A 20,466-nucleotide genomic window follows, 5' to 3' on the forward strand; every position below is an offset into this window, starting at 1 on the left:
TGTAAGTGCCATTTGTTACTTTGTGTATTATACTTTGAAAGTATGTATATGTGAATTTAGAATTAAAGATAAACATTGATGTTGACATTAGGACACATAGTATAATATTTTAGATAAGGATTTTAAAATTCGAATTGATGTTTGATTCAATGCAATTTTAAGCTGATAGCTCAAAGGGATAGCCCACCTAACATTAAACTGTCATGATTCAGATACAGCAGAAATTAAAATCACCTCTTTACTGTCATGCTATTTTCAGTGTATTTCTACCTTTTCTTGAATTTATTTTTCAGTAACAAATGTCATCTTATATGCCAGGCCATTTTATAACACCTGTGAAGGGATGGTTTTTAAAACTAGATTGCAATCAGGAGGGGTTACACATGTACAGAGAGAAAACTGTCCCAGCTCTTAAAATATCAATTGATTGCAAATAAATACATATGATACTCTGATTACGTTATATTTGCAATTATTCCTGCTCATAATAATAATAATAAATTTACACTATATATGTCTGAATGGTTGGACTCAATCCTACAGAGAACAGTAAAATCACTACATAGTCGGACTTCCGGGAGGCGGAGCTACTGAGTGGCAGCAGGGACTGAGAGCTCCGGTAAAGCAGCGGCTTAAAATAACACGAGAGCCAGACATCCAGAGGACCAAGATTACACATGTATATCATCATCTAAACAAACATTGTTGAGGATAGATTTCTTCCTTATATCAACAGCTCTGAGCCCCCTAACACTAGACACAAAAATTGACGCAGTCACATTGTCTGATCACGCATCGATATCATTGTCATTGTCAGTGGGTCCCAAACGACTTAAAAGGGAGGGGTTGAAATTCCCATACTACCTATACAGAGATCCAAATCTCCTGAACCACCTTAAAGGGGAATGGCTGCACTATGCAGAAATAAGCAAAGCACATATTTCAAACCTGTCTTTGTTCTAGGATACCGCGAAGGCAGTACTATGGAGGGTAATTATGGCATATGCATCAGGGGTTAATAGGAAATGCAAACAAAGAGAAGAACTGTTAATAAAGCAGGTAACAAATGCTTACAATAAATACCTCGGATCCCCCAACGCAGAGAACAGACAAAATTACAACAGAATTAAACAGCAGAGGGACACTTTTCTCCTTCAAAATGCCCGTAGAACTATAACTAAATCGAAAGCACGTTTTTATAGGCACGGTAACAAGATAGGTAGTACCCTAGCTAGTATCACTAAACTAGTAAGAAAACCCAATGTCATACCGCCACTGAAGGTACAAGGGTAATCCCTGGTAACAGAAATAGAAAAGCAGCAGGCATTTTGTAGCTACTACTCAGTTATATAATTCAGTGCCAGTAGACAGGGGAAAAGAGAGCAGTTCTGGGATGGGATATAACATAACCACAAATTACTGAAGAGAATCTCCAACACTTAAATGCACCAATCAAAGTACAGGAAATACAAGCAGTGATCAGACATCTTCCCTTAAATAAGACAGCAGGGCCCAACGGCTTACCCAACAAATTTTATAAGCTCATGATAGAGGAGGTGTCAGGACCCTTGGAAAAGCTTTTGGCAACATAACAGAGGGAGGTACACATATGCATCCTTCCAAAACCTGGGAGAGACCCCACAGCTAGAGAGTCATATAGACCCATATCAACAGACTGGCGGAGATAATACCAAGCCTTATCCATAGTGACTAGACGGGGTTTGTTAAAGGTGATCATCTGTACTCAACATTAGGAAAGTGCAATTAATATTGCAACACTATTGGAATAGTCGTGAGAAAGAGACAGACACAACATCACAAAAAGCATGCATGCTGGCGATCGACGTGGAGAAGGCCTTCAATAAGGTGTTATGGGTCCATTTGTTCCATGCGTTACACAGATACGGTTTTGGGGGCCCTTTCTGCCCGGCGGTCGCCGGCATCTACTAGTCAGCACAGGCAGTGGTGATAGTCAATGGAACACTCTCCCCAAGATTTCAACTACTCAGAGGCACGAGACAGGGCTGCCCTCTGTCCCCTCTTCTCTTTGACTTAGTGATGGAGCCAATTCATCCATATTCAGTGTCATATCCTCTTCACACGTTACCTGCAATTGTTCTCCTTTTTTCCTTAAACCTTATGGATTGGTCTATACTTATATAACGCACCTTTTTCCTCTGTATATATTCCCACTTCAATCAAGTTACTGTAAGATAAATTGTATCTTTTAGAATTGTAGTGTGTTGCTAGTTGCAAACGCCAAGAGATACAAATTATAACCTGGCAATATGCTTCAAGCGTTTTGCTAAGAGTGAACTCACAGGAAATGCTGCTAGACAAATATGATTCTATTCAGACAAACAAGTGTGCAAGTCTGATAAATTCACAGAGGCAAATATGGATAGCTAGATCAAAAATAGAGTTCTTTAGCATAAGATCAATTGTTAATATAAAGACTGAGTAAGTACGGTTGATAATATGAACTAGAAACAACTTGAGAGAATCTGATTAGCAGAGTTATACTTGCGGTAGCCTGTGCTTGGCTTTCCCTTGCAGCATGGAACGCTGTAATGGCGGAGTGAGACTGGAGTTCTTCCTGAGAGCTGAGTGGCTAGTTGCAGTACTGGTCAGGCTGAGAGATTGTTCTGTAGCTTCCGGAAGGAAGGTGAGTTGAAGTCCTAGCGAAGCAGGTGAATGAATCAGCTGCAGCTGGAGATGTGAGAAAATCCTCTGTAATACTGTGGTGGAGCTGCACTTTAGGAGAGAGACTGACAGGCAATCTATGAAATGGATTCAGATGGCTGTGCAGATTAAGTGTCTTTAGTAGAAAGCAGCAATTAGTTAGAAAGTTCCTTTTTGAGGGTTAAATTCAAATAAGCAAAAGTTCAATATCACTCAGTTTGAGATGATAGCAGGAGTGACTTGATTTCTGTGAAGTATTCCAATCAGAACAAACAAAATAATCAAGCAAAGTAGATCTCAGGAAGTGAGGTTTTATAGGCAGGTGAAAAGGTGGAAGTGGAATGTCTTAAAGGGACATTACAGATCCCCCCCCTCAAAGCATCCGCTCCGAGGATGCAGGCTTAGCAGGATAACGCCTATGGAAAGCATCCAAGAGACGGGTAGCATGAACATGAGACCTTGGTACCCAGGAATCCTCCTCAGGACCGTAGCCCTTCCAACGGATGAGGTACTCCAAATGACCACGGTACATACGGGAGTCGAGTATAGAATCCAACTCAAATTCGTCATGGTCATCCAAGTGAATGGGCGGAGGTGGTTCTTTCGGCCTGCCCCTAAAGGTGCTGGATGTATATGGTTTCAGCAAAGACACATGAAACGTGGGATGCACCTTGTATCTAGGTGGCAGTTGTAGGGTCACAGAGGTTGGATTGAGTATCTTCTTTATAGGAAAGGGGCCAATGTATTGGTTAGCCAACTTCCTTGAAGGAACAGATAATTTCAGATATTTCGTGGATAGCCATACCAAATCACCTAATTTGTAATTCGGACTATCTCTGTGTCTTAAATCATAGTAATGTTTCTGCGAGGCTTTGGCAACCTGTAGATGTTCCTTTAGTAAGATAAGAGAGTCCTGGAGATTGATGAGATATGAAGTGGCTGCTGGTGAAGTAGAACCTATACGCGAAAGTGGAATGCTTTGTGGGTGGTAACCATAGGTAGCATAGAATGGACTGACTTTAGTCGAGGCTGATATTGAGTTGTTGTATGAATATTCAGCTAGAGGGAGAAGAGAGTACCAATTGTCTTGCAAATGTGTTATATAGCAACGAAGATACTGTTCTAAAATCCCGTTAATTCGTTCGGTTAAACCATTAGCCTGAGGATGGTAAGAAGTTGTTAATCTAGGTCGTATACGTAGAACTGAACATAAAGCTTTCCAAAAATGTGAAGTGAACTGAGTCCCTCGGTCTGTTATGATGGATTGAGGGATTCCATGGAGACGTACTATATGTTTTATGAATGCGTCTGCGGTGTCAGTTGCAGATGGCAAAGACGGTAGGGGAACAAAATGTGCTAATTTTGTGAGATGGTCGACCACCACCATAATGGTGTTATGGTTTTGAGATACTGGCAATTCCACTATAAAATCCATTGAAATTATTGTCCAAGGAATATCCGGAATTGGTAAAGGTGTGAGTAGTCCAATGGGCTTTAGTTTCTGAGTTTTATTTCTAGCACAGACTGTACATGATACTATGTACTGTTGAATGGCATCTGCCATCTTAGGCCACCAAAAATATCTCTGAATTGCTTCCTTAGTCTTATATATACCTTGGTGTCCAGAAAGGGGGTTATCATGGAATTGTTGCAAGATATAAGTCCTAAGTAGTGTAGGTATATAGAGCTTGTCATGGTAAGTATAAAGTCCTGTTTTGTCTTTTTGTAGTTGTGGGATGTCTGGTATGTCATCAGTTTGAAGAGCTTTGAGGATATCGTTTTCAAATGGTGTGAGGTTACCTATAATTTTGTCTGGAGGTATGAGACACATGTTATGTTCTGTCTTTTGATTTTGTTCATATACACGTGAAAGAGCATCAGCTCTAGAATTTAAAGGTCCTGGTCTGTATGTTATTACAAAGTTAAACCTGTCAAGGAATAATGCCCAACGGACCTGTCGTGACGAGAGGGTTCTACTCTGACGTAAATATTGAAGATTTTTATGATCAGTGTATATTGTGAATGGTCTGTTAGTACCTTCTAAGATATGTCTCCAGACTTCTAAAGCAGTCTTAATGGCCAACAGTTCCTTGTCGCCAATCGTATAATTTAGTTCTGCAGGTTGCAAAACTCTTGAATAGTAGGCAACTGGATGAAGCGTAGTATCTGTACTAGTTCTTTGGGAAAGGATTGCTCCTATGCCAATGTCTGATGCATCTGTTTCTAGTATAAATTCACAAGTATGATCAGGGATTGACAAGATGGGTGCTGATGAAAATTTCTCTTTCAAGAGTTTAAAAGATGCATCGGCTTCTGTTGACCAAAAGAACTTTGTATTAGTTTTTGTTAGATTGGTCAGAGGTTTCACAATAGCTGAGAAGTTGAATATAAATTTGCGATAAAAGTTGTCAAAACCCAAAAAGCGTTGCACAGCTCTCACTGTTTTAGGTTGTGGCCAATCTTTTATTGCAGATAATTTTTCTGGATCCATTTGAATCCTATCTGGTGTGATGATATACCCAAGAAACTTTATCTCATGCACGTGGAATAAACACTTCTCTAATTTAGCGAACAATCTATGTTCGCGTAAACGTGTCAACACCCACCTAACATGTTTTATGTGTTCAGATGTTGTTCTGGAGTAAATCAGTATATCGTCTAAGTATATTATTACGCATATATCAATGAGATCTTTAAATATTTCATTTATGAAATATTGGAAAGTACCTGGGGCATTGCACAGGCCAAAGGGCATGACTCTGTATTCAAATAGCCCGTATCGGGTTCTGAACGCAGTCTTCCACTCATCCCCATCTTTAATCCTGATCAAATTATACGCCCCCTTGAGGTCTAATTTAGTAAATATAGACGCACCGTTAAGGCGCTCAAGGAGTTCAGGGATGAGTGGAAGTGGATACCGGTTTTTAATGGTTACTGCATTCAGAGCTCTATAATCTATAATTGGCCTTAATGTTTGATCTTTGTTCTTTACAAAAAATATACCCGCTGCTGCGGGAGATACAGAAGGTACTATAAAGCCTTTTCTAAGGTTTTCATCTAGGTAGTCTCTGATATATTGTAGCTCTTGTTGTGATAGTGGGTATATTTTACCAAAGGGGGCAGCTGAACCTGGAACTAAATCAATCGGACAGTCGAAAGTCCAATGGGGTGGTAAGGTCTCAGCCTCTTTGATATCGAACACATCAGATAAATCCTGGTACTCAGGAGGTATGGTAGTCTGTAGTGTAGCTATAGTCTGTTGTGGGAAGCATGTGTTTTTACAGAACTCAGAAGTGAAATGTATGTTACATTTTTCCCAGTTGATACTAGGATTGTGTTTTACCAACCAGGGTAAACCTAAGATGACTGTGTGAATGGCTGTGGGTATGATGTCAAAGCTTTGAAATTCAACATGACCCTCTTCTGTCTGTAACAATAGTGGGATGGTGTGGTGTGTTACCGGTCCTTTCTGGATTAAAGATCCATCTATTACCTTAATAAAAAGAGGGTTTTGCTTTGAAATTATAGGTATTTTATTTTTTCTGACAAAGGAAGCATCCATAAAACAACCATATGCGCCAGAGTCAATAACAGCTTCAGTCTTGAACTGATGTTGATCCCACTGCAAAGATAAAAAAACGGTAAGTGCATGAGTCTGTTTCTGCAGGGATACAGTATAGATATGGGATGGCTTACCCTTCTTAGTACGTTGTAGAATGGGACAAGTACCCACTGTATGATCTTTACTAGCGCAATAAAGACATAGGTTAGAGGTGCGTCTCCTTGCTTTTTCCTCTGGTGTGAGGGGAGCCTTGATAATGCCAATCTCCATGGGGACACTTACTGGTGTGTTTCTGTCGATATAGGTAGCAGTTGGTCTTTTAAATGAGGAGTCAGAAGTCAGTCTCTCAGTGCGGCGTTCCCTTAGCCTGCGGTCTAAGGTGATTGCCAGCTTAATAAGTCCTGTTAGGGTCTCAGGCATCTCTACTCTGGAGATTTCATCTTTTAAGATGTCATTGAGCCCAAGCCTGAATTGATTTCTTAATGTGATGTCGTTCCACAATGTATCTGTGGCCCACATCTGGTATTCTGTGACATAATCCTCAACAGGACGTTTTCCCTGTCTGAGAGATCTAAGTTTGGTTTCTGCATTTATTTGTGTGTTGGCATCTTCATAAAGTGATGCCATTAAGGAAAAAAATGCATCAAGTGAATTCAAAATCTCATCACTGGATTCAAAAAAACGGTTAGCCCAGGTCCTGGGTTCCCCTGTTAAGTATGAAATAACAGTACACACCTTTATTTTTTCTGTATGATAAGTGCGGGGTTTCATAGAAAAAAGCAGCAAACAAGAATTTTTGAAGTCTCTGAAATCTGACCTCTTTCCTGAAAAGACTGCAGGAGGGTTAATATGTGGTTCAGGAGGGTCTAGATTTCTAGGAGTTATTATTTCCTTATAAACATTTTTTAAAGCAGTGTTCTCAGCTTGTAAGTCTGTGAGCGCTCTTGCCAAATAATCAACTTTTTGGTTTAAGGTTTCAAACTCTGTTTTTATGGCTTGGGAGTCCATATTTATATTTAAGGCTTGATTATTATGTAAGATAAATTGTATCTTTTAGAATTGTAGTGTGTTGCTAGTTGCAAACGCCAAGAGATACAAATTATAACCTGGCAATATGCTTCAAGCGTTTTGCTAAGAGTGAACTCACAGGAAATGCTGCTAGACAAATATGATTCTATTCAGACAAACAAGTGTGCAAGTCTGATAAATTCACAGAGGCAAATATGGATAGCTAGATCAAAAATAGAGTTCTTTAGCATAAGATCAATTGTTAATATAAAGACTGAGTAAGTACGGTTGATAATATGAACTAGAAACAACTTGAGAGAATCTGATTAGCAGAGTTATACTTGCGGTAGCCTGTGCTTGGCTTTCCCTTGCAGCATGGAACGCTGTAATGGCGGAGTGAGACTGGAGTTCTTCCTGAGAGCTGAGTGGCTAGTTGCAGTACTGGTCAGGCTGAGAGATTGTTCTGTAGCTTCCGGAAGGAAGGTGAGTTGAAGTCCTAGCGAAGCAGGTGAATGAATCAGCTGCAGCTGGAGATGTGAGAAAATCCTCTGTAATACTGTGGTGGAGCTGCACTTTAGGAGAGAGACTGACAGGCAATCTATGAAATGGTTTCAGATGGCTGTGCAGATTAAGTGTCTTTAGTAGAAAGCAGCAATTAGTTAGAAAGTTCCTTTTTGAGGGTTAAATTCAAATAAGCAAAAGTTCAATATCACTCAGTTTGAGATGATAGCAGGAGTGACTTGATTTCTGTGAAGTATTCCAATCAGAACAAACAAAATAATCAAGCAAAGTAGATCTCAGGAAGTGAGGTTTTATAGGCAGGTGAAAAGGTGGAAGTGGAATGTCTTAAAGGGACATTACAGTTACCTTGCTTGGTAATTCTGCTGTGTTAGGATTCATTCAGCCTATCTCCTACCTGCTACAATTGAGGATCGCAACTTCCTTTCAGAGCACCTGCGCTCCTGACCGTTACAGGCAAATTTCATTCAGAGCAACTGCGCACCATTCTCGCCTGCGGTGACGTCACGCCAACTCTGTTTCCGCCGAGCACTAATTGACTGAATGCCTTTGCATCTCACTCCTCACAGCAGCTAAACCTGCATCACGTACTTGAAGTAAGATTTATATGAAATTCGTTACTTTATGTGCAGTTCTTCTCTCTCCATGTTCAAACCAATCTTGCAACTAAGTTTCAAATTGCACGTGTCATTTATACCAAAGGGTTGTTACGCTTAAACTGCATTAAGATTCCTTGCTGTTTGAAATCAATACGCATACAGCCGATACTTAGTAACTTGTTATTGTCCTAATGTGCCTTACCTTACAGATGTACTTGTCAGGTTAACTTAGTATTTTCACTCTTTTCTGCTTATTTGTCACTTCCTGAATTCATATTCAATTGCCATAATTTTTTTTATTTTTTTTCTTCCCTTTTTTTTTTTATTTTTTTGCTGTACACATCAGTAGTTTATTTTAATGTTAATTTTGAACACATTCAAAAATAAGGAAACTGAAGAAATTCTTTCCATCTGCAAAAAGCTACTAACTTCTACTGGCATATAATGTTCAAATCATTACAGCAATGAAGATGGTAAACCATTCACCGCCTTCAATATCAAAATAATCAAATATGGTACGGCAAATGTGTTGAAATAGGAAGTTTAATGATAAGTCAATATCAAACAAAACATCTAAACAATAACTAAAGGGAAATTGCCACAATGTTGTATGAGGTACATTTACTGAAAAATCAGGACAATAAACACTTAAATGTACACAGTAGGTGATCACCAGGTAAACAACTCAGATGTTCACATGTTTATTTGTGGTATTTAAAAAAAAAAAAAAAAAAAAAAATATTGAAGCAGACTCTAAAGCTTAATGGCTCTGATGCTCCACTAGAATCATATTTTACACTTTACTTAGTCCCAGCTCCATTTGCCATTACACAGTTCAGATGATGGCAGGGTTTGAACAGCAAAAAAATAATAAAAAATCTGGCAAACATCCATAGCTAAATTGGAATGAGAATAAAAACTAGTCCCAATATTTGTTGTAAGCTAGGGAATTCAAGTAAAATACTTCCAGGTAACAGATTGCAAATGTAGAACTTTTATAACACAAAATATGTATGTATGTATATATAAAATAATAACCATGAGAAATCTGTGTCCCAGAAATGTATGAAATAGTGCAAGACTTGCCATAAAAACACAGAAGACCTCTACTGAGGACAGGGGGGGGGGGGGGGGGGAGGAGAAAAAAAAATAGTATGAGTCTTATTTTGCCTAGCAAACTGGAAAAAAAAATACCTTTGTGCACAGTTTTAGAAGAGGCTCAGAAAACAGTTGCATAAGTCAAAAGCAGCATGTTACTCCATGTGCATCTATGCACGTAGATTTGATTTCAGAGGAATGAGGTCTCCTATACTTCCAGATGCAGCTCTAAGTGTACACACTTCCCTTCTGAGCGAGGCTGGTCAGTATTTTCTTTTACATTTGCAGTGTACTGGAATGTAGAGAGAGACAATAGTCCTAAAATGGTGCATTTCAGGGGACCATTTGAGGAGAATAGCTGTAAAAAAAAAAAAAAAAAAAAAAAAAATGAATCCTCACAACTTCCTCAGAGACAGAAGGGTGGTTTCTGGTTAGTTTTCAAAGTTGTGCAAAAAAAATAAAATACTAATAATCGCAAGTAAAAACAAACCCTGTATAAGTGTAAAGTGCAGACACTTAGAGCTGTTCATCCCTTCATTGAGCACTGTAGTAGATCCTCTGCTTCCAAGTCTAGTAGAACTTCAATAAGTTAATAGAACTGTGCAACTGGACATTTGCGGAGCACCATGTACATATTCTCCACTTGATGCACTTTTAAGTAGATACAGTAAGGGCTTGAAACATACAGACATAGCCACTACTCGCTCCCACAAACGGTATCCCCCCACTATTGGTAAACAAATACCAATGAGATTAAGGTGAACCACAGCAAATACAGAAACTCTAACAACAGACCAATGTACAGATACTGCAGTTTGGTTAGGCAGGCGTTTCAATGATTCTTGAATGTATTGAAGCGGTTTGGCTTTGCAGCACAGTAATTCATTCACTGTACAAAATCACCAGCAAGGACTGGAATGATGTATTAATAGAAGGCACCATCATGCTTATTACATTACCAGAAAACTAAATTACAATAAAGTACTAATTGTTACTGTACAAAGCTGAAAAGGTTTTAAAGGGCGGAGTAGGTTAAGCAGCCAGCCATCTATATCTCAGAAGGGCAAGTGCAAAAAAAAAATCTTCATTTACATTTAAAAAAAAAAAAGGGCTAGTAGATTCAATCATATCTGAAGTACTGGATCAGGTTTAGTTCAGAACTAAGAACACTTCTGGAGTATTCACTTCTACCAACACTTGCTTGTGTACAAAATGTTAAGGTTGGCAGGCAAACCAGATGCCATTAACAACCTAGTGACTATTTTTTTTACATATGTGACAAGAGGACACATTTAGTGCATTTTGAAGAGCACACTGATTTCCACTGTAAGGGAAGCATTGTGAAGGGCTTGGGAGAAGGCACACGTTGCACTGCTGTTTCCAACGAAGAAACCATAATACAAGCAACATGCGCAGTGGAAGGGTTTCAATACAGATTTTTTTTTTTTTTTACTATGTCCTTTTAACGTCTGATTACTTGCAGTGCTAATGGTCATTTCAGTCAAATTTCCAAAAATGGGATGTATAACAGTTTAAATTCTGTTCTGAAACTGGGGAAAAGAAAGTTCACCTCAACTTAAAAAAAAAAATGCTGTTTTTTCCACATCAAACGATAGGGGGTGGAGGTGAGCGCCAAAGTAGGCTGAGGAAGGGAAAGGGGGACAACTATAGCCCACAATGTGGGTCCTCCTACTAGTAGTTATGGAGTGAATGTACAAAAGATATATGCTAAAATGGGTATATAAGTTAAAAATGTATATCAATATTTATTCCACACAATCGGTTAAAAATATCGGTGATCTTCTAAAACATACAGTCAAAACGATATATTACACATTCATAAATAATCATGGATCCATGTTACAATAACGAAATGTAGAAAATGACATAAAATCTGAAAAAATAATAAAAATAAAGATAAAAGAAAAAATGACCTGTACCATAGAGTACCACCCATACTAAGACACTTGGCCTATCAGGTCATTCATTGTCAGACGTTTTTAGGTGCACCAGGTCATTTTTTCTTTTATCTTTATTTTTATTTTTATTATTTTTTCAGATTTTATGTCATTTTCTACATTTCGTTATTGTAACATGGATCCATGATTATTTATGAATGTGTAATATATCGTTTTGACTGTATGTTTTAGAAGATCACCGATATTTTTAACCGATTGTGTGGAATAAATATTGATATACATTTTTAACTTATATACCCATTTTAGCATATATCTTTTGTACATTCACTCCATAACTACTAGTAGGAGGACCCACATTGTGGGCTATAGTTGTCCCCCTTTCCCTTCCTCAGCCTACTTTGGCGCTCACCTCCACCCCCTATCGTTTTCTGTTTACATCGGGTACACTAGGGTATCCGTTGAGGAGAGCTAGAGGTATTCCCAATCCCCTCCCCCCATCTGTCTTCTGCGCAGGATCTACATTCACTCTCTTTTTTTCCACATCAAAGAAATGAGGGGAAGAAAAAGGCTGTGTCACATTCCAAAGCTAAAAATTAACAAGAATGCAAACACGACGATTAATGTGTCAAGTAGGCTTGACTTTGTTTTAATAACATTTCAGCGGCGTTGAGCTGTGAAACGGCCTTCCATGGGTGTGGTTCCTCTTCCAGTTCCTATCTTTTGCGCCATTCCACCTCGAGGTGGGGGACCTCTCCTATCCCTTTCACGCATCATTCCTCCACCAATTATGCCACGAGGGCCCCCTGGTCCCCTATCATTATGGCGTACATCTCTCCGATCATCTCCACGAGTTTCCCTCTCACGTGCGGCTCTTGTTTTCTTCTCTTCAACATTCAAACGCACTTCTCCACGAAACATTATTGGTTTTGCAAGTAAAATCCACTGGACTGGTTCCGAGTCATCAAAAACCACAAAGCCAAAGTTTGGCAATTTTCCTCCAACACCTTTGGTATTGATTCTTAGTTCCATTACATTTCCATAACTCATGAAAAACTCCTTCAGTTCACTTTCATCAATATCATGTGGTAAATTTCCCACAAAAAGCTGATGACTATCTGGGTAGCGAAACATGCGTCTATTTTCAGATTCTCCTTGTTCTGAATCACGACCTGGTCTTGGGCCTCTTGGTTGAAAACTTGGTCTGTCTGGAGGGCGCTGATCTCTCACACGAGGGGACTGAGCTTGTGCATCAGGCTTATTTTCAGTTCTTACCTGTGAGGCTGGAGCTTTAATTACATGGGGTGAAATTCCTGATGATGGGACAGTACCACTTGGAGGATGGTTTTTACTGGTCACTGACGCCCAGGAAAAAGCCTTTGGTGGCTCTTGGGGCAAAGTGATTGGCTCTACAGGTGGTGGTGTTGGTGGTTTTTCCTCTGGCTCCTCAAAGCTTTTCTCTTCAGTCTCTGGTTTTAGCTCCTCACTTTTTAATTCTGGTTCAGGCTCAGGCTCAACGATTGGTTCTTCCAAAGTTTCTTCTATGCCATTGGTGACAGCGTGAGCATCATAGTAAGAGGAGTTTGTGTTCTCTTGTACTGGTTCTGGGGATGGCTGCCTTTCCTCTTGTTCTTCTTCTACTTCTTCTTCAGATTCTTCATCCAGTTCTGCTTCTGAATCACCAAAAACCTCATCCTCATAGCGGAAGAAGTCATTATGAACATACAATTTGTTTGGAACAGACCCTTCTGGAGCAAGAACAAAGGTTTGCATAAACTTTCTCATTGGTTGTCCATTATTTGACAGTTCACCCATGACTTGCACAACAACGCCATCACTCAAAGTAGCATGTGCATCTACATGTCTAATTGTTGTGCGACATTCGCTGATTTGGAGGGACATAACCTTTTTGTGAATTTCTGCTTGCCCATAAACTGCATCCTGGGGCTTCCCACTAGCATCCAGTCCACCATCAACATACAAAGAATTTCTTCCATAAAACCTGTGCAAAAAGTCTGGAGCTTTGTTTAGAAGTGTGTAATACTGTCTCACGAACTCCCCCCCTACAAGCAGGGGACTTGGCTTCTCCATCACCATTTCTTTGGTACAGAAAAGGATTTGCTCCTCACACAGAGCCAGTCAAGCGGTCGGGCGTGCACGTTGTTATTGTTATGATCACCCTTAGGCGGCAGGGGGCGGGGTTAAGGACTCAATTGCCATATTTTATATATAGCTATATCTCTCATGAGAATAGGTTGGCTAATTGTTTACACACTTCCAGTAACTTGTTGCTTGAGTTCCATGTGTGTTTAACTAAATCAACCTTAAAGGGACAGTCTAGTATAAATTAAACTTTCATTATTCAGATAGGACTTTTAATTTTAATCAACTTTCTAATTTACTTTTATCATCAAATTTGCTTTTTTCTCTTGGTATTCTTAGTTTAACCTAAACATAGGTAGGCTCATATGCTAATTTCTAAGCCTTGGAGGACTGCCTCTTATCACTAGCTTTTTAAATCTCTTTTCAACACAAAGAGACAGAAAGTACACGTGGGCCATATAGATAACACTGTGTTCAGGCACAGGGGGTTATTTTAAGATTTAGCACAAAACAATGCTAAATTAAAGACATTAGATAATAAACAGTCACAGTCATGTGATCAGGGGGCTGGAAGAAGGTTCTTAGATACAAGGTAATCACAGAGGTAAAAAGTATATTCATATAACTGTGTTGGTTATGCAAAACTGGGGAATAGGTAATAAAGGGATTATCTATCTTTTAAAACATTAACACTTCTATGGTAGACTGTCCCTTTAAATTAACTGTTTGGATGCCTACCTATACAGAGACTGTATTTGCCTCCGTTATTCTGTACCATCTTATACTCTGTATGCTAGGCGGACTTACAAACACCCCTTCACCAGAATCTAAACTTGAGTTATCTGCAGTTGTGGCTCATAACATTAAAACCAGACTTAACCCTTCCTTTTAGGATCTTGTATTCTGATTGACTCTGACAGTATTACCATGCCCGTTATGATGGACCCAGCAGATCTCATAAACACTTACAAGCCCTAACTGAAAGAGTTGAAACACTCACTCAGGGTCTCACCTCCCTTCAGCAAGAAAATATAACACTTAAGACTACATTAATGACAAGATACATACTCTCAAAACAGACAAACAAAGTCCAAGCACCAAAGAACATTCGAATTTAGAATTCTGTGTGACCTGTGATAGGTGTATTAAACCCTGAGTAAAAATCATGACATTGTTCTAAGAAATGCCGATAAAGGCGGCTCAATTGTAATATTAGATAGAATAAAATGTATACAGGAAGCACACAGACAACTACATGATACCAATCAATTTGTACAATTACAGGGGGATCCCACAAACAAATATAAAAATGAACTTACACATTTAATAGATGATGGGTTTGAATATGGATACTTTGATTCAAATACCAAAGAATATCTTTCAGTAGATCAACCAACTGTACCAATTTTTAATTTACTACCCAAAATACATAAGGGCATTGATAATATGACCCGGAGACCAATCATTAGTGGGATAGGATCCCTAAATGAACATCTATCCGAATGGTTAGATGGGATATTACAACCAATAGTTTCTGATCTAAATAGCCACTTAAGAGATACAAAACAACTGCTAACAGAATTAAGACATCAAATGGGATAAAAACTTTAGTTGGCTAACAATCGATGTACAAGCTTTGTATTCCTCAATACCACATAACATGGGTCTGAGAGCAATTGAATTTTTCATAAATAGACTAACTAACCATGATCCAGACTTTTGCAAATATATTGTCGAAGTTACTATCTGTTAACTCATAATTACTTTTCTTTTGAGGGGGTCTTTTACCTCCAGAGATGTGGGACAGCTATGGGGGCAAAATTTGCCCCCTCCTATGCCAACCTATTTATGGGTTGGTGGGAGCTGTCCCACATCTATGGATGTCAGGATCCCCTCAAGGATAAGATAATTTATTATAAACGATACATAGATGATCTAATATGTATCTGGAATGGTGAAGTGGACAGCGCAGACAGTTTTGTATCCTTGTTAAACACCAATACAATAGGAATACAATTTACCTCTGAATGGGCCAAAAATGAAATACACTTTTTGGATGTATTACTAAGAGGAACCATGACAGGCAATATAGAAACAGAAGTATATGTGAAACCAATTGCAGGTAATACATTACTACATGCAAATAGCAACCATCCAAAGAGAGTTTTCAGTTCAGTGGCCAAAGGGCAATTCACAAGATTGAAAAGGAATTGCAGCACAGATGAATTATTTAATAAGCATGCAGAAATTCTAGCTGATAAACTGAAAGCCAGAGGCTATTCAAATAGTTTAATAACTAATACCAGGGAAGCAGTATCAAACATCCAGAGAGAGGACTTATTGAAAGACAAAATAAAGAGTAAGAAATTTTATAAAGATGAAAGAGTCACATTTGTTACGCAATACAGCAATCAATACGAGCAAATTTGTAAGATTATACAGAAACATATGCCCATGCTACAAGCAGATGACAAACTTATAAATACAGTTAAACAAGGGTGCAGATTCTCCTTTAAAAAGGGCATGTCCTTAGGTAATAAGGTAGCAACTACACGTCTAAAAACCAGTGAAGACAAAAAAAGCTCATGGCTTACATGTACTGGAACATTTCATTGTAGTAACCAGTCCTGCAAAGCTTGTGAATATCTACAACCAGGCAATCAGTTCAAATGTTCAGTTACAGGTCAGACATTTAATCATAGACTATGTTTAAACTGCAGACAGAGCAATGTGGTGTACCTCCTTACATGCAATTTATGTGACCTACAATATGTAGGACTCACGACAAGAGAACTACGTGAGAGAATTAGGGAGCATGTCTCTAGTATTAAAAGGGGTAAAATGACAACACCATTGGTACAGCATTTTAAAATGAATCATAATTGTAATCCCATCTCATTAAGATGGACAATTATAGAAAAACCACACAAGGGTAACTTAGACACAGAGAATAATCTAGCATTAAGAGAAGTATTTTGGATTCATAAATTGAAGACCAGAATACCAACTGGTCTAAATAGTGAATATGATCTGATCAATTTCTGGCAAAGGTAAGATCAGAAATAGATAGAATACTGGAGTTAACAGTCTAAACAGAGACGTAAGCAAGTAGATTGCAGACTCAAACAATGAGAAAGATTCATTTTTTCTGGATTCACAATTTTCTATCTTCTTTACATTTTTTATCTGGTCTTCAACAAACGATAGTGGAAAACAAAGTAACCAGTAAAAATATAGAATATAGTGAACATTCATAATAAAGCTAACATTGCAAGGTCTCTGTAAGAAACTAATGAAATAAACTAAAAACAAAAGATTCATATTCGGAAGATTAAGAAAACTGGCCTAGATTTGGAGTTTGGCGGTAGCCGTGAAAACCAGCGTTAGAGGCTCCTAACGCTGGTTTTAGGCTAACTCCGGTATTTGGAGTCACTCAAAATAGGGTCTAACGCTCACTTTTCAGCCGCGACTTTTCCATACCGCAGATCCCCTTACGTCAATTGCGTATCCTATCTTTTCAATGGGATCTTTCTAACTCCGGTATTTAGAGTCGTGTCTGAAGTGAGCGTTAGAATTCTAACGACAAAACTCCAGCCGCAGAAAAAAGTCAGTAGTTAAGAGCTTTTTGGGCTAACGCCGGTTCATAAAGCTCTTAACTACTGTACTCTAAAGTACACTAACACCCATAAACTTCCTATGTACCCCTAAACTGAGGTCCCCCCACATCGCCGCCACTCGATTAAATTTTTTTAACCCCTAATCTGCCGACCGCCACCTACGTTATACTTATGTACCCCTAATCTGCTGCCCCTAACACCGCCGACCCCTGTATTATATTTATTAACCCCTAATCTGCCCCCCACAACGTCGCCGCCAACTACTTACAATAATTAACCCCTAATCTGCCGACCGCAAAGCGCTGCTACTTAAGTTATCCTTATGTACCCCTAATCTGCTGCCCCTAACACCGCCGACCCCTATATTATATTTATTAACCCCTAATCTGCCCCCCTCAACGTCGTCTCCACCTGCCTACACTTATTAACCCCTAATCTGCCGAGCGCACCGCTACTATAATAAAGTTATTAACCCCTAATCCGCCTCACTAACCCTATAATAAATAGTATTAACCCCTAATCTGCCCTCCCTAACATCGCCGACACCTAACTTCAAACATTAACCCCTAATCTGCCGACCGGAGCTCACCGCTATTCTAATAAATTTTTAAACCCCTAAAGCTAAGTCTAACCCTAACACTAACACCCCCCTAAGTTAAATATAATTTAAATCTAACGAAATAAATTAACTCTTATTAAATAACTTATTCCTATTTAAAGCTAAATACTTACCTGTAAAATAAACCCTAATATAGCTACAATATAAATTATAATTACATTGTAGCTATTTTAGGATTAATATTTATTTTACAGGCAACTTTGTAATTATTTTAACCAGGTACAATAGCTATTAAATAGTTAAGAACTATTTAATAGCTACCTAGTTAAAATAATAACAAAATTACCTGTAAAATAAATCCTAACCTAAGTTACAATTAAACCTAACACTACACTATCAATACATTAATTAAATAAAATACCTACAAATAACTACAATAAAATAAACTAACTAAAGTACAAAAAATAAAAAAGAACTAAGTTACAAAAAATAAAAAAATATTTACAAACATAAGAAAAATATTACAACAATTTTAAACTAATTACACCTACTCTAAGCCCCCTAATAAAATAACAAAGCCCCCCAAATGAAAAAAATGCCCTACCCTATTCTAAATTACTAAAGTTCAAAGCTCTTTTACCTTACCAGCCCTGAACAGTGCCCTTTGCGGGGCATGCCCCAAAGAATTCAGCTCTTTTGCCTTTAAAAAAAAACATACAATACCCCCCCCAACATTACAACCCACCACCCACATACCCCTAATCTAACCCAAACCCCCCTTAAATAAACCTAACACTAAGCCCCTGAAGATCTTCCTACCTTATCTTCACCATACCAGGTTCACCGATCCGTCCTGAAGAGCTCCTCCGATGTCCTGATCCAAGCCCAAGCGGGGGGCTGAAGATGTCCATGATCCGGTCGAAGTCTTCATCCAAGCGGGGCAGAAGAGGTCTTCCATCCGATTGAAGTCTTCATCCAGGCGGCATCTTCTATCGTCATCCATCCGGAGCGAAGCGGCAGCATCCTAAAGACCTCCGACGCAGAACATCCATCCTGCCCGACGACTGAACGACGAATGACGGTTCCTTTAAATTACGTCATCCAAGATGGCGTCCCTCGAATTCCGATTGGCTGATAGGATTCTATCAGCCAATCGGAATTAAGGTAGGAATATTCTGATTGGCTGATGGAATCAGCCAATCAGAATCAAGTTCAATCCGATTGGCTGATCCAATCAGCCAATCAGATTGAGCTCGCATTCTATTGGCTGTTCCGATTAGTGTTAGGTTTATTTAAGGGGGGTTTGGGTTAGATTAGGGGTATGTGGGTGGTGGGTTGTAATGTTGGGGGGGGGGTATTGTATGGTTTTTTTTTACAGGCAAAAGAGCTGAACTTCTTGGGGCATGCCCCGCAAAGGGCCCTGTTCAGGGCTGGTAAGGTAAAAGAGCTTTGAACTTTAGTAATTTAGAATAGGGTAGGGCATTTTTTATTTTGGGGGGCTTTGTTATTTTATTAGGGGGCTTAGAGTAGGTGTAATTAGTTTAAAATTGTTGTAATATTTTTCTTATGTTTGTAAATATTTTTTTATTTTTTGTGACTTAGTTCTTTTTTATTTTTTGTACTTTAGTTAGTTTATTTCATTGAAGTTATTTGTAGGAATTGTATTTAATTAATTTATTGATAGTGTAGTGTTAGGTTTAATTGTAGGTAATTGTAGGTATTTTATTTAATTAATTTAATGATAGTATAGTGTTAGGTTTAATTGTAACTTAGGTTAGGATTTATTTTACAGGTAATTTTGTTATTATTTTAACTAGGTAACTATTAAATAGTTCTTAACTATTTAATAGCTATTGTACCTGGTTAAAATAATTACAAAGTTGCCTGTAAAATAAATATTAATCCTAAAATAGCTACAATGTAATTATAATTTATATTGTAGCTATATTAGGGTTTATTTTACAGGTAAGTATTTAGCTTTAAATAGGAATAATTTATTTAATAAGAGTTAATTAATTTCGTTAGATTAAAATTATATTTAATTTAGGGGGGTGTTAGTGTTAGGGTTAGACTTAGCTTTAGGGGTTAATACATTTATTAGAGTAGCGGTGAGCTCCGGTCGGCAGATTAGGGGTTAATAATTGAAGTTAGGTGTCGGCGATGTTAGGGAGGGCAGATTAGGGGTTAATACTATTTATTATAGGGTTAGTGAGGCGGATTAGGGGTTAATAACTTTATTATAATAGCGGTGCGGTCCGCTCGGCAGATTAGGGGTTAATAAGTGTAGGCAGGTGGGGGCGACGTTGTGGGCAGCAGATTAGGGGTTAATAAATATAATACAGGGGTCGGCGGTGTTAGGGGCAGCAGATTAGGGGTACATAAGGATAATGTAAGTAGCGGCGGTTTACGGAGCGGCAGATTAGGGGTTAAAAATAATATGCAGGGGTCAGCAATAGCGGGGGCGGCAGATTAGGGGTTAAAAATAATATGCAGGGGTCAGCAATAGCGGGGGCGGCAGATTAGGGGTTAATAAGTGTAAGGTTAGGGGTGTTTAGACTCGGGGTACATGTTAGGGTGTTAGTTGCAGACGTAGGAAGTGTTTACGCATAGCAAACAATGGGGCTGCGTTAGGAGCTGAACGCGGCTTTTTTGCAGGTGTTAGGTTTTTTTTCAGCTCAAACAGCCCCATTGTTTCCTATGGGGGAATCGTGCACAAGCACGTTTTTGAGGCTGGCCGCGTCCGTAAGAAACTCTGGTATCGAGAGTTGAAGCTGCGTTAAATATGCTCTACGCTCCTTTTTTT

General features: G+C 38.7%; 2 protein-coding genes across 2 annotated transcripts in view; one reads left to right on the forward strand and one right to left on the reverse strand.

The window, feature by feature from the left end:
* Positions 1-20,466, forward strand: part of LOC128657923 (gastrula zinc finger protein XlCGF66.1-like) — a 172,154-nt gene that overhangs the window by 18,410 nt on the left and 133,278 nt on the right. The window lies entirely within an intron of this gene.
* LOC128657142 (ras GTPase-activating protein-binding protein 2-like) lies at positions 12,005-13,577 on the reverse strand. The gene has a single exon (XM_053711388.1). It carries the CDS (start codon positions 13,479-13,481, stop codon positions 12,045-12,047), a length of 1,437 nt encoding a protein of 478 aa, XP_053567363.1. The 5' UTR covers positions 13,482-13,577; the 3' UTR covers positions 12,005-12,044.

Source organism: Bombina bombina, chromosome 4 (assembly GCF_027579735.1).
Source record: "Bombina bombina isolate aBomBom1 chromosome 4, aBomBom1.pri, whole genome shotgun sequence".
Lineage (NCBI taxonomy): Eukaryota > Metazoa > Chordata > Amphibia > Anura > Bombinatoridae > Bombina > Bombina bombina.

What these genes read in the sequence shown, in the direction of transcription:
- LOC128657142 (XM_053711388.1), bottom strand. Translation starts at nt 13,481, where the DNA reads ATGGTGATGGAGAAGCCAAGTCCCCTGCTTGTAGGGGGGGAGTTCGTG.